This window comes from Anomaloglossus baeobatrachus (assembly GCF_048569485.1).
Source record: "Anomaloglossus baeobatrachus isolate aAnoBae1 chromosome 5 unlocalized genomic scaffold, aAnoBae1.hap1 SUPER_5_unloc_29, whole genome shotgun sequence".
In the NCBI taxonomy this organism is placed as follows: domain Eukaryota; kingdom Metazoa; phylum Chordata; class Amphibia; order Anura; family Aromobatidae; genus Anomaloglossus; species Anomaloglossus baeobatrachus.
Genome location: NW_027441805.1, coordinates 237,508 through 252,248, shown reverse-complemented (window position 1 = coordinate 252,248; position 14,741 = coordinate 237,508). Strand labels below are relative to the sequence as shown.

Genomic DNA, 14,741 nt, shown 5'->3' with positions numbered 1-14,741 from the left:
CCCATCAGACACTGGAGTGAGATTTCTGGCATAGGGAACACCACAGCTCGTCATGAATTAAAGGAGCTGTGCTGTCACGCCCCCGTCCCACCCAAGCTCTGCCAATTTTAGGGTACTTGCACACTTGCATTCAGCGCATTCCGTCACTATGGAGAATAGCGCAGTCCGTTAACGCACTGCGCTATTCTCCATAGACTTGTATGGACGACGCACTGTAACGCAAGTGTCAGCGTTGCATCTGCTGGACGACGCAGCGTCGTTATTTTGACACTGCGCCGGGTGGAAGGAACGCAGCATGTAACTTTTTTTGAGCAGCGCAACCCGTAGGATTTCACTGCGCATGCTCTCTCTGGCTCCCTGCACCCGTAACCAAGATAAATATCGAGTAACCAAGCAAAGTGCTTTGCCTAGTTACCCGATATTTACACTAGCTACGTGTGCAGGGAGCCCGACACTTCCCTGCTTGGCTCCACCCCCTCCCACACTCCACTCCGCATGTACACACACACACACACACACGCGCGCACACTCACCTGTCCTGCACCATGGACCCTCTCTGCTCTACCCACCACGCACTCCGCCCCCCGCACACATTCTCGGCGGCCGAACGATCAGCTGATCACCCGGCTGCTGTGAGCAATCAGCTGATCACCCGGCGACCAGCTGCTGTGAGCGATCAGCTGATCACCCGGCGACCAGCTGCTGTGAGCGATCAGCTGATCACCCGGCGACCAGCTGCTGTGAGCGATCAGCTGATCACCCGGCGACCAGCTGCTGTGAGCGATCAGCTGATCACCCGGCGACCAGCTTCTGTGAGCGATCAGCTGATCACCCGGTGACTATGGGGAGATAAGGTATGCACACCAGTGACTATGTAAGGGGAATACATGAAATAGCAGAAACTGCTGTGTGAATACTGACTTGAAAAATCCAATAGCTATATGTAAGAGTGAAAATGTGAAAAATGGAATCTGCATTACTGCCATGAATCAATTCAGTAGCTACATTTCTCTTGATTCATATGTTCATGGCAGTAATGCAGATTCCATTTTTCACATTTTCACTCTTACATATAGCTATTGGATTTTTCAAGTCAGTATTCACACAGCAGTTTCTGCTATTTCATGTATTCCCCTTACATAGTCACTGGTGTGCATACCTTATCTCCCCATAGTGATGTTTTTTAGGTTTTTGCACCCAGTTCAGACTTAGAATGGTGTTCCAAACGTTATTCCTTATTTGATCACCCGGTGACTGGCTGCTGTGAGCGATCAGCTGATCACCCGGCAGCCAGGTGATCAGCTGATCATTCACAATAGTCTGCCGCCGGTAACTGTAAAAAAAATAAATAAATAAAAAAAGCTGATTCCGTTGTTTTGTGCGATCCGTTGCGCCACTATATGCAACGCATCCGTTGCATCCGTCACACAACGCAATGCAATGGATCCCGTTCAACGCAAGTGTGAAAGTACCCTTAAGCGGGCTTTACACGCTGCGACATCGCTAGCCGATTCTAGCGATGGCGAGCGTGATAGCACCCGCCCCTTTCGTTATGCCGATATTTGGTGATCGCTGCCGTAGCGTACATTATCGCTACGGCAGCGTCACACGCACTTATCTGGTCGGCTGTGTCGCTATGACTGCCGAAGAATCCCTCCCTCAAGGTGGAGGGACGTTCGGCATCACAGTGACGTCACCGCAACGTCACTAATCAGCCGGTCAATCAAAGCGGAGGGGCGGAAATGAGCGGGATGAACATCCCGCCCACCTCCCTCCTTCCTCATTGCTGGCGTGTGGCAGGTAAGGAGAGGTTTCTCGTTCCTGCGACGTCACACGTAGGGATGTTTGCTGCCGCAGGGACGAGGAACGACTTCGCCCACGCGACAGCAGCGATATTTGAGAATGGACCCTTATGTCAACGAGAAGCGATTTTGGACGTTTTTGTAACGATCCAAAATCGCTCCTAGGAGTCACACACAACGAGATCGCTACAGCGGCCGGATGTGCGTCACAAAATCCGTGACCCCAACGAGATCGCTGTAGCGATCTTGTAGCGTGTAAAGCCCGCTTTAGAGTGAAAATGCCAAATCTTGGCACAACTTTCCAAATTTTTGTGACTATTTTTTTTTTGCATTAAAGCTTTGATAATTTGGGAACAGAGCGTCTTAACAACTTCCACATATCTAGACTGCAGTGTGATTCAATTCTCCCCTCACTATTTTGGTGTGAAATGCCTACAGCTCTGCCTCAACTCCAGGGTTCTGAGGCAAAATCATCACATCTAGATAATAGAGAAACAAGATTTGAAATGCAATTATATACAATGTGATATATATACTTAAGAGTTCCTATCTCCAATCTGGGGCTGTGCTTTTTAGTAAATAAAGCAGTGGGCAACCTGAGATTAGTGAATTATCTAAATATAATCCAGTATCAAAAGCTTTCACAAATGTTCCTAAAGGCTCTCAAAAAGGCTAACAGTGTGCCAGCTAAAAAAGAAAATGAATATTCACTGCTCCCCACACCATAATCCCACCCACCTCTAGGCAATGAAGCCAGCGCCAACCAAGAAGTAGGCGGTATTATTAGCATGGGGAGCAGCGAATATTCACTCTCTTTAATATCGGGTACACATGATTACTAAGCCGCCTGCTTAATGCTATGACTGGGCGATCACGTGTGTCTACTATTAGACATTGAATAGTCACTGCTCTCCAAACCCATAATCCCGGCTGTGGGGAGCAGTGAATATTCTGGAAGCTTACAGAAAGAAAATGTCCGTAGACCTTGAGAGCTAAGAAGACGTTGTAGACAATCCGTTTCAAGCAAAGACTGAAGTTTATTCCGAGATAGCAGCAGAGCAGATAAGACAGGTTATGCGGCAAGATGACACACGCAGGTGTCTGGCAGAACAGCAGAATTAGCAACAGATGAAGAAGAAGAAGTGTCCCCCGAAAGGCGTGTGGGGCTCTTATACATGTTAAACAAAGGAAAGCTCATACTGCAGAGAAAGGCGTATACGTTGGAGAACAAAGAATATAATGATAAATCATGACATTATTTACGAGCATTGCGGTAAACACTATTGGATTCCTATGGGCCTCCATGATACTTTTCACTAGTTCAGCCGTGTCATCATTGCTGACATTTCTGATCCCTGGAGGCGCCTCTAATCACATAACTCTTCACACACTGACAACTCTATTGACAACTTAATTTCTTTATCAATTCAATACACCTGCTATTCATGACGACACATCACCATCAATCAACTGACGCAATTGTATTCTTCTATTCAATTTAACCTTTTTTGGACCTTTTCTTATACTTGCTAATTACACAGATGTCATCTCTATCTCCTCTCTGGGGGGAGAACTCTAGCCAGTGCATCTCATTAGCTGCAAAGTTAGTTTGCTCAAGTCTTCCCAAGATGGCTGTTAGATACAACATGACTGCTCAGCACATTATGGCTGACTATTCTCTAACACTTATGTCTGCGTGTAACTGGGGGCACATGGCAGTAATGTCATGCGCTTCTCCGCTTACAAGGTGAAGTCACTTGCCAGCACCAGAAGAGAACACCGTGCATGGGGAGAGCGGAGGTATGGGGAGTATAATCATTTATTTTCTTATGTGTGCAGTGTGATGGGGAAATATATACCAGAATGGGCCCAAGATGAGGGCTATATATACAAGAATGGGGACATATATACTAGGACAAAAACCATATATACCAGGATGGGGATCATATATACCAGGATGGGATAAAGATGGGCAATATATATATCAAAATGGATATACAGTTTACACGAGGATGGGAGACACATCAACAGTACTTGGAAGGGGCCCAGGATGGGTGACATCAGTACAGAATTGGGGGATTTTATCCCAGCAACAGTGTCAGCAGCAGATCACACCCCCCCCCCCCCATAACAGTGTGTCATGACCACATTTTTTGTGTCAATCTTTTTCCCTATATTCCTTCTTCAAAACCTAGGTGTGTCGTATGGTCCAAAAAATACAATAAGTTTAAAAAGAAATAAAATGGTTCTTTTCCTCACAAATTCTTACTTGAGCAATTGTAGCCAATTTTATAAAACCCTTTGATTATAGTACATCATGATGGCTTCTCCTGTGTGACTCATCGGACAACACGATCTGATTAGTCTTAAAAACATTTGGCAAATTCTGAAAGCAAGAATGGCTGCTCCGCTCTGTTGGTTTTCTGATGGTCGGCAAGACTTGATTTACCAGTTAAACATTTCAATTATTCACAACGTGAAAAAGGTTCCTTCCCTGTGCAGCTTCTTCACATGTCTAACAAGATCTGATTTACTAGTAAAACATTTCCCACATTCTGAACATGAAAATGGCTTCTCTCCTGTGTGAGATCTTTGATGCCTAACAAGATGTGCTTTCCGAATAAAACATTTCCCACATTCTGAACATGAAAATGGCTTCTCTCCTGTGTGAGATCTTTGATGCCTAACAAGCTGTGATTTCTCAATAAAACATTTCCCACATTCTGAACATGAAAATGGCTTCTCCCCTGTGTGAGACCTTTGATGCACAACAAGATCTGATTTCTTAATAAAACAATTCCCACATTCTGAACATGAAAATGGCTTCTCCCCTGTGTGAGATCTTTGATGCCTAACAAGATGTGCTTTCCGAATAAAACATTTCCCACATTCTGAACATGAAAATGGCTTCTCCCCTGTGTGAGATTTTTGATGCACAACAAGCTGTGATTTCTGAGTAAAACATTTCCCACATTCTGAACATAAAAATGGCTTCTCCCCTGTGTGAATTTTATTATGTCTAACCTCATTTGATTTACTAGTAAAACATTGCCCACATTCTGAACATGAAAATGGCTTCTCCCCTGTGTGAGATCTTTGATGCACAAAAAGATCTGATTTCTGAATAAAACATTTCCCACATTCTGAACATAAAAATGGCTTCTCCCCTGTGTGAGATCTTTGATGCATAACAAGATCTGATTTCGCAATAAAACATTTCCCACATTCTGAACATGAAAATGGCTTCTCCCCTGTGTGAAATCTTTGATGCCTAACAAGATCTGATTTCGCAATAAAACATTTCCCACATTCTGAACATGAAAATGGCTTCTCCCCTGTGTGAGATCTTTGATGCCTAACAAGATCTGATTTCTTGATAAAACATTTTTCACATTCGGAACATGAAAATGGCTTCTCTCCTGTGTGAGATCTGTGATGCACAACAAGATCTGATTTCTTACTAAAACATTTCACACATTCTGAACATGAAAATGGCTTCTCCCCTGTGTGAGATCTTTGATGCCTAACAAGATCTGATTTCTGACTAAAACATTTCCCACACTCTGAATATGAAAATGGATTGTCCCCTGTGTGAATTTTATGATGTCTAACAAGATGTGACATCTGAATAAAACATTTTCCACATTCTGAACATGAAAATGGCTTCTCTCCTGTGTGAGATCTTTGATGCTCAACAAGTTCTGATTTCCGAATAAAACATTTCCCACACTCTGAACATGAAAATGGTTTCTCCCCTGTGTGAAGTTTCTGATGTCTAACAGGGTGTGATTTCTGAATAAAACATTTCCCACATTCTTGACATGAAAATGGCTTCTTCCCAGTGTGATATTTTTGATGGTCAACAAGATGTGATTTCCTGGTAAAACATTTCCCACATTTTAAACATGAAAATGGCTTCTCCCTTGTAGGAATAGTTTCAACCATTTCATATTCCACATCCCTTCTGTAACTTTTATTCTGCTTACAATTCTGTGATAAATGGGAATTTTGGGCTTGTTTGAAAAACTCAGATGATAGAGCTTTCCAAGGAAGGACTGGATTTATATCTGGGACAACAGCATGCTCTTCATATGTATCATGTGGGATACTTTCATCATCTGTTATAAATTCTGAAGATATTAGAGATCCATCTGAACTCCCAATACAGTTATCTGCTAAAAATAAACAGAAAGTTATTAATTTTTAATGATATTATCTTGAAAGTACATTTATTTTTTTAAACCATAACATCAGAAATTAAATTAGGGAAAAAATTATTCTGAAGTTGTCGCGGGCTGAGGAAGAGAGGGACCGGTCCTCCGTTTCACGGGGGCTGCTGCTCGGGGGATCACGCTCGAGTCCGGCGCTTTGCTCCTCGGTGGCTCGAGTGGGGCCGGACCCGGGGCTCGAGCAGCGCTCCTTGCCCACGAGTGAAAAAAGGGGGATTTTGTGTTTTGGGAGATAGTTCGTGACGCCACCAACGGGTTGTGGTGATGGTGGACACCACCGCTGCTGGTGACGGGGTTCCCGGGAGCGATGGCGGGGAGCAGCTAGGTGTTGACCCCTCCGTGGGTAGGGGTATGGTTGGTCCCTGGGCCTGGTAGACAAGGGCCCGACCCCGGTCCTACGGTTCCACCGACCGCTCCGCAAACTCCTGCAGATGGCCACCACCGTCTGCCGACCTTGCTGGAGGTGACTGGACTCCGACCCAGACACCTGGTCACAGGTCCGCCGGTGCGTGTCTCTCCTCCACTGTAACTCTACTCAACTGTACTGAACTGTACTGTCACTGTACTGAACTGACTTTTCCAGCCTCCAGGCCTGTGAACTCCTCGGTGGGCGGGGCCAACCGCCTGGCTCCACCCCACCTGGTGTGGACATCAGCTCCTGGAGGGTGGCAACAAGGGTTTCTGTGTGACTGTTGTCACCTGTCCAGGGAAGGGGTGTGTGTGTGACTACCTGGCTAGTCCAGGGCGTCACATTCCCCCTTGGTTAAATGCAAACCGTCCGCGGGCTGCCCGTCCATCTCCGTTTTTTTTTTTCTGAAAAATTAAAAAACATTTTGTAACATTAAGCATACTTTTGTTTCAATTCTTCCCTTACGGGAGGCACATTCTTGAATTGTTACAAACGGGAACATTTTTATTTATAACAAGGGAACGGGTCCATGTCCTTCTGCTTTCCCACCCAAGCAACCTAGCCCTGATGCTGCCCCTAAAAACTGGACAGCACCCCTTTTCCCCAGTTCGGAAACGGGAACCTGGCCAGGACACCCAAGCGGGAACGGGTACGGTGTTTCACACCCGGCAGTCACTCAGAGGCCCCACGTCCAGGAGACCCCTGACCCGGAGGATGGTCACCGGTTCTGATGGTGACCGGACCCCAGCCTGCTCCGCTGCGGGTCCTTCCTCCAACTAGCCTCTCCGGAGACTGGCAGTTGCGGGAAGGCAATTTTGCAACTTATTTACAAACCCAAAAGTTTTTGGGTGGCCTGCAAGTTCTCAGCCTTGTCTTTTCAAAACGGGGACAACATTAGTCCCAACGGGGACGGGCGCTTCAGTAGCCGATTGCTCCCCTGAAGAAAACTGTAGTCTGTAGGTCCCAACGGGGACTGCTGAAGGGTCCCAACGAGGACTGTCCTTTTTTAGAACAACGGGGTAAACCTTCGCTGCCAACACAACCTCTTCCAGTCACTTTCCCCTGTCCACCACCGGGCAGCACGGGTCCCCAATGCCACACTCACTCACAGTGGCACTGTCCATAAAGACCCCGTCTTCCACTGCCTGCGGTGCGGGTACGGTGAACTGGGCTCCACTTACAGAACTGTCCGCACTCCTCTAACTCCCTGCCGTCCTCCACCAGGGGCTCCGATCCCCGGCGGCGCCCGCTGAGGCTCCGACGCCGGCGGCGTTCAACAAGTCGGGCAGGGTCCGGCTCCTTCCACCCAGCGTACCGGGTGGCTTCCCACGGGGAACTCGGGGACGTTCAACAAAGGAACACGGGTACTGCAGGAGCTGGTCCTTTAAAACTCTAAAACATTAAACTGGAGAACTTCACGGGTTAACTTGCAGCTTTAAGGTTCGGCACCGCTGGGGCACACTGGCAAAGTGCACGGGTAAGCCGCAACGTCTGCAAATCGGCGCCAGCACGGCGGGTGGGGACTCATCCTCAGAGACGGACTCCGTATCTGCTTCATCCAGTGCCAAAGCATGATATGCTCGCGGTGACAAAACCATCCGGTAGCCATTTCCACCTTCCCGCGGGATATACGTAGCCACCGGGGTGCTGCTATCGGAGTCGCTGCTTTCTAATTCTGACTTTTCAGGCACAGCCGGGAGCCGCCCGCTGGTTAGCTAATTTATCTTCAGGCCCCGCCACTCTGGTGGTGGGTGCCACTCCGCTCACCTCCCTGGGCACCGACATTCTCTTTATCTTCCCCCTCGGGCATCAGCAGCAGCCGGTCCATCTGCTCCCCCTTAGTCTTTCTGCAGCCCTTCTCTTTTAGGGGGCGGGGCTTCTCTTTCGCGCCTTCACTACTTAAGACGACTCGAGCGGGAAATCTTCGCGCCCAATATGGCGGATCTTCAACTTTTTCAGCGGGACGCCGCTGACGTAGACTACAAGGCGCAATTCTACTGGTAAGTAGATTGGTTGATCCTGTTCGTGATGCCAAGTTGTCGCGGGCGGAGGAAAAAAGGGACCGGTCCTCCGTTTCACGGGGGCTGCTGCTCGGGGGATCACGCTCGAGTCCGGCGCTTTGCTCCTCGGTGGCTCGAGTGGGGCCGGACCCGGAGCTCGAGCAGCGCTCCTCGCACACGAGTGTGAAAAGGGGGATTTTGTGTTTTGGGAGGTAGTTCGTGACGCCACCCACGGGTTGTGGTGATGGTGGACACCACCACTGCTGGTGACGGGGTTCCCGGGAGCGATGGCGGGGAGCAGCTAGATGTTTGGTTGGTCCCGGGGCCCGGTAGGCAAAGGCCGTGGTGCAGGGCGCAGGGTGCGGTGCTTAATGGCACTGTTGTACTCACTCTGACACAAGACACTGGAGTCACTGGTAAACCAAACGGAGTGACGAATGGGGCCCGCAGCCGGCTGCAGTATTCTCCCTGGACGGGTTGGTGATGGCTGTCGTTTCCTGCATCTGTGTTCTGTGGCTGACTCCTGCACCTGGGCACTGGGAGTCTACTCCCCGGCGTATACGTACCGGAGGAGCCAGTTTGCCCGCAGTCGCTGGCCCTTTGGATCTCCTGCCTATGGCGGTGGCACTTATCCGGAACGGTCGGGCTGTTGTCTTCAATCGGGACTTGGGTGGGAATGGACCTATAGTCCGGACCGCAATCAGTTAATTTGACTATAAAGGCGGCCTTGAGCCTAGTCGGTGTCTGAGTACCCTGCCTGGTGCTTGGCTTCCAATCGGTTCCCCGGTTCGGTACCGGCGGGCCACCGCCTGACCCCGGTCCTACGGTTCCACTGACCGCTGCACCAACTCCTGCAGACGGCCACCACCGTCTGCCGACCTTGCTGGAGGTGACCGGGCTCCGACCCAGACACCTAGCAGTTCCACTGGCGGGCCTGGTCACAGGTCCACCGGTGCGTGTCTCTCCTCCACTGTAACTCTACTCAACTGTACTGAACTGTACTGTCACTGTACTGAACTGACTTTTCCAGCCTCCAGGCCTGAGAACTCCTCGGTGGGCGGGGCCAATCGCCTGGCTCCGCCCCACCTGGTGTGGACATCAGCTCCTGGAGGGTGGCAACAAGGGTTTCTGTGTGACTGTTGTCACCTGTCCAGGGAAGGGGTGTGTGTGTTGGTGTGTCTGTGACTACCTGGCTAGTCCAGGGCATCACAAATCTGTTGTCTAATATCAAGATCTAAAGGACCCTTTACATGCTACGATTTATCTGACGATGTCGTCGGGGTCACGGTTTTCGTGACGCACTTCCGTCGTCGTTAACGACTGAACGTCGTGTCAACGATCAACGATTTTTGCTATTTTTAAGATCGTTCGGAGTCGACGTGCGACTCCGAACGATCATAAAAATAGCAAAAATCGTTGGTTGTTGACACAACGTTCAGTTTCAAAATATTGTTCGTCATTTGGAACGTAGCATACATATTGCTACGTTTGACACCCTGCCAACAACGAACAACATCCACATGACCGCCTTGGTCAAACAATATTTCGCTGACCGATGTAGCGTCGTTTGTGAGATGGGTACGTGTGACACTACAAAATGACCTATGAGCGATCTCGGCAAATCGTAGCAACGATCTGGGCGTGTCACATCGCTAACGAGTATGCTAGTGATGTCGTTGTGTATAAAGCGGCCTTAAGAGTTACATCTTTCTTAATTCGGCTCTCCCATTCCTAGCACCAGTTCTCTGGAATGTGCTACAGTAAATAATCTGATTGATTGTCATAATGTGACTGCAGGATAATGAGGGATAGGAGGCTCCTATACTGTCCCTCACACTAGGGGACCTTAAGCTATTCATAACCTCTGGATTACCCCTGAAGATGGAGATGCCGGAGTCTCGTGCATTACTAGTCTCCTGACTAGATCTAATCTGTGATCACGAAGAGAAGGAAAGGGCAGGATTATGATGGAAATACAGATTAAGACAGACGGGACACATTGCAAACTCACAAAAATAAACAGTGAGAGGCTAAAGAGAAAATCAAGCGCAGGAAGGCAGCAACAAAAATGACAACAAGGGTTAACACCACAACAGCTCACAGTAATAATGCACAAAAAACACCCATAAGTCTGGACCACAAAACCTCACCAGATCAGTATAGGTAAACTATAGCTGGCATTAATGAAATAGTCCAGCCACCATATACAGAACGGGGGCAAACAATACTTTCTCCTCTACAGCATGTGATCACAGACATTAACAAGCAGCCCAACAGAGAATAACTCTTACTAGCCTGCCCAAGCCTGTGGTTTGATGCCTGCGTCTCCCTGCGCTGCTCACAGGCACCAGAGAAATTAACATGCAAAGTACCAGAGCCTATTATTTCAACAGATCCGGACGCTGCCATGACAGTTGACAAAACCTGCAAACATCTCCTTGACACATTGATCCACAACATAGACAATTTCAAAGAGGTTTTTTTCGAAGACGAAAATAAAATAAAGACAGATGCTGAAAATTCAACTGGGTTGTCTGGGACTGTAACGCTGATGGCCTATCCTTAGGCTTTGTAACCAAACCAGGTAGCAGGGTCTTGCAGCCTGTACAGATAAACATTAAAGTTCAAATTCATCAAGACCGGTGATGTACACTGAAAAATGATGTCAGGGACTGGAGTGAGATTTCTGCCATAGGGAACACCGCAGTTTGTTATGAATTAGAGAAGCGGTGGCATCACACCCTTGTTGTGGCCAAGCTCTGCCCATTTTGGCAAAGCTGGTTAAAATTGTCGTGAACACACAGACACCAGCCTGTCTCCTCTTCAGCTTTAGACTCCTCCAATTGAGACCTTTGGTCACATGACGTGATGTCAAAATGGTCCTTAAGCAGTCCTATAATTGGTATATAAACACTGGGGCCCCTGGGAGAATGGGGCCCTGTGCAATTGTCCAGTTTGCTCTCCCTTTCCCCTAATGCCAGTCCACCATGCCAGCCTGTGTTCTGTTCAGTCCTTTTAGACTCCTGCAATTAAGAGACCTTTGGTTGCATCATGTCACATGACTTTGAAGCCATCAAAGGTCCTTAAACAATCAACCTCAGAATAAAACTGACGGGGTCTTTAAGAAAGTGGGGTTTTGAGAATTTGCGCAGTTTGACTCCTCCCAATGCTGGCCCTGACTGTAACTAGGGCTTATTTATGGAGTAGGGCTTATATTTCAAGCATTCTTCAAAAATCCCATAAAATTGTGCTAAGTGTTATTTTTGGACTATGTTTAATTTTCAGGGAAATGGTATTTATGAACCCTCTGCAGGTCTTTAAGTTGCAATCAGGGCCGGCTCCAGGTTTTTGTGGGCCCCGGGCGGAAGAGTCCCAGTGGGCCCCATCCACACACAGACACCGATACGAACATATACATATTTAAAGACAAACTCACAAAAATACATATAAACAGACAAATATATAGTCATATACACTTACAGACACACACACACACACACACAAGTCTGCTGCATACAGACAGACACACACACACACAACTCTGCTACATACAGACAGACAAACACACACAACTCTGCTACATACAGACACACACAACTGTGCTACATACAGACAGACAAACACACACAACTCTGCTACATACAGACAGACACACACAACTCTGCTACATACAGACAAACACATACAACTCTGCTACATACAGACAAACACATACAACTCTGCTACATACAGACAGACACACACAACTCTGCTACATACAGACAGACAAACACACACAACTCTGCTACATACAGACAGACACACACAACTCTGCTACATACAGACAAACACATACAACTCTGCTACATACAGACAAACACACACAACTCTGCTACATACAGACAGACACACACAACTCTGCTACATACAGACAAACACATACAACTCTGCTACATACAGACAAACACATACAACTCTGCTACATACAGACAAACACACACAACTCTGCTACATACAGACAAACACATACAACTCTGCTACATACAAACACATACAACTCTGCTACATACAGACAAACACATACAACTCTGCTACATACAGACAAACACACACAACTCTGCTACATACAGACAAACACATACAACTCTGCTACATACAGACAAACACATACAACTCTGCTACATACAGACAAACACATACAACTCTGCTACATACAAACACATACAACTCTGCTACATACAGACAAACACATACAACTCTGCTACATACAGACAAACACACACAACTCTGCTACATACAGACAAACACATACAACTCTGCTACATACAGACAAACACATACAACTCTGCTACATTCAGACAAACACATACAACTCTGCTACATACAGACAAACACATACAACTCTGCTACATACAGACAAACACATACAACTCTGCTACATACAGACAAACACATACAACTCTGCTACATACAAACACATACAACTCTGCTACATACAGACAAACACATACAACTCTGCTACATACAGACAAACACACACAACTCTGCTACATACAGACAAACACATACAACTCTGCTACATACAGACAAACACATACAACTCTGCTACATTCAGACAAACACATACAACTCTGCTACAAACAGACAAACACATACAACTCTGCTACATACAGACAAACACATACAACTCTGCTACATACAGACAAACACATACAACTCTGCTACATTCAGACAAACACATACAACTCTGCTACATTCAGACAAACACATACAACTCTGCTACAAACAGACAAACACATACAACTCTGCTACAAACAGACAAACACATACAACTCTGCTACATACAGACAAACACATACAACTCTGCTACATACAGACAAACACATACAACTCTGCTACATACAGACAAACACATACAACTCTGCTACATACAGACAAACACATACAACTCTGCTACATACAGACAAACACATACAACTCTGCTACATACAGACAAACACATACAACTCTGCTACATACAGACAAACACATACAACTCTGCTACATACAGACAAACACATACAACTCTGCTACATACAGACAAACACATACAACTCTGCTACATTCAGACAAATGCACACAACTCTGCTGCTCTGTGGGGCCCACACCCGCGGCTTGGCGGGGACAGCACCCGCGGCTTGGCGGGGACAGCACCAGCGGCACTGGCAGCACCCGCGGCTCGGCAGGGCCCACACCCGCGGCTCGGCAGGGCCCACACCCGCGGCTCGGCAGGGCCCGCGGCTCGGCGGGTACAGCACCCGCGGCACTGGCAGCACCCGCGGCTCGGCGGGGCCCACACCCGCGGCTCGGCGGGGCCCACACCCGCGGCTCGGCGGGGCCCACACCCGCGGCTCGGCGGGGCCCACACCCGCGGAATCGGCGGGGCCCACACCCGCGGAATCGGCGGGGCCCACACCCGCGGAATCGGCGGGTGGGGGCATTGGCAGGGGCCAGGGCATACATCCAGGGGGTAGAAGCAGCTCACCGGGGCCTATAATGGGGAGGCGGGGAGGGCACTTACCCGATTAGGTCACGGTGGAGAGGGGGCCCACACAGCGCCGGACAGAAGCTCGCCTCCTTCATCTGTGGGACTGAGAAGGCGGTAGCTCCGCCCACAGATGAAATTCAAACGAGGATGTCTGCGCGCCTTAAAGTGACGGCGCCGCAGATTGCTGCCGAGGACTGCGGTCCCCGGAACTCGGCCGGGGACCGCAGAACTGTAAAGGCGAGTGGGCCCCGGCCAAGGGACAGGAGAACTGACGAGGCCGAGTGGGCCCCCCCGGCTCTCCAGGGCCCCGGCATTTGCCCGGGTTTGCCGGGTGCTGACGCCGGCCCTGGTTGCAATCATAACAACATAGAGAAGGCACTAGAAACAAACAGAAGGAAAGACAATACAGTTGAAAAAAAAATGTAATCACAAATTAGTGCAGAAAGTACATGAGTAGATATCTCTTACTGGATAGAGCTGGAGGAAACACATCCTGAGGAACATCGGGAGCTTCTTGTTTACAGTCCTGTGGGATAAGAGGACGGGGACATCTCTCTGGTGTTGTCCTCTTACTGGATAGACCTGGAGGAGACACATACAGGGACTGAATTCATTCCTTACATACAGATGATTATAGGCCGTGTGTATTTAGTCCTGTCTATTACCTGGTGATGTGAGGGGCTGGGGAACCTCCATCATGACGTCCTTGTACAGATCTTTGTGTCCTTCTAAATACTCCCACTCCTCCATGGAGAAATAGACGGTGACGTCCTGACACCTTATAGGAACCTGACA

The 14,741-nt window shown here is 48.1% G+C and overlaps 1 protein-coding gene across 2 annotated transcripts in view; it reads right to left on the bottom strand.

Moving 5' to 3' along the window:
* The window catches only part of LOC142259138 (uncharacterized), a 111,842-nt gene extending 97,122 nt beyond the window's left edge, over positions 1–14,720 (bottom strand). Inside the window, exons 1-3 of one of the 2 annotated variants that reach the window (XM_075331645.1) lie at positions 14,612–14,720; positions 14,415–14,528; positions 4,337–5,977 (exon numbers count right to left, since the gene is read on the bottom strand). In XM_075331645.1, coding sequence (XP_075187760.1) covers positions 4,337–5,977; positions 14,415–14,528; positions 14,612–14,696 — 1,840 coding nt within the window. In that variant the 5' untranslated portion in view covers positions 14,697–14,720. Of the gene's footprint in view, positions 1–2,814; positions 5,978–14,414; positions 14,529–14,611 lie in introns of those variants that run through there. The other variant, XM_075331644.1, reaches the window with a different exon arrangement.
* Between the last annotated feature and the right edge of the window lie 21 nt (positions 14,721–14,741).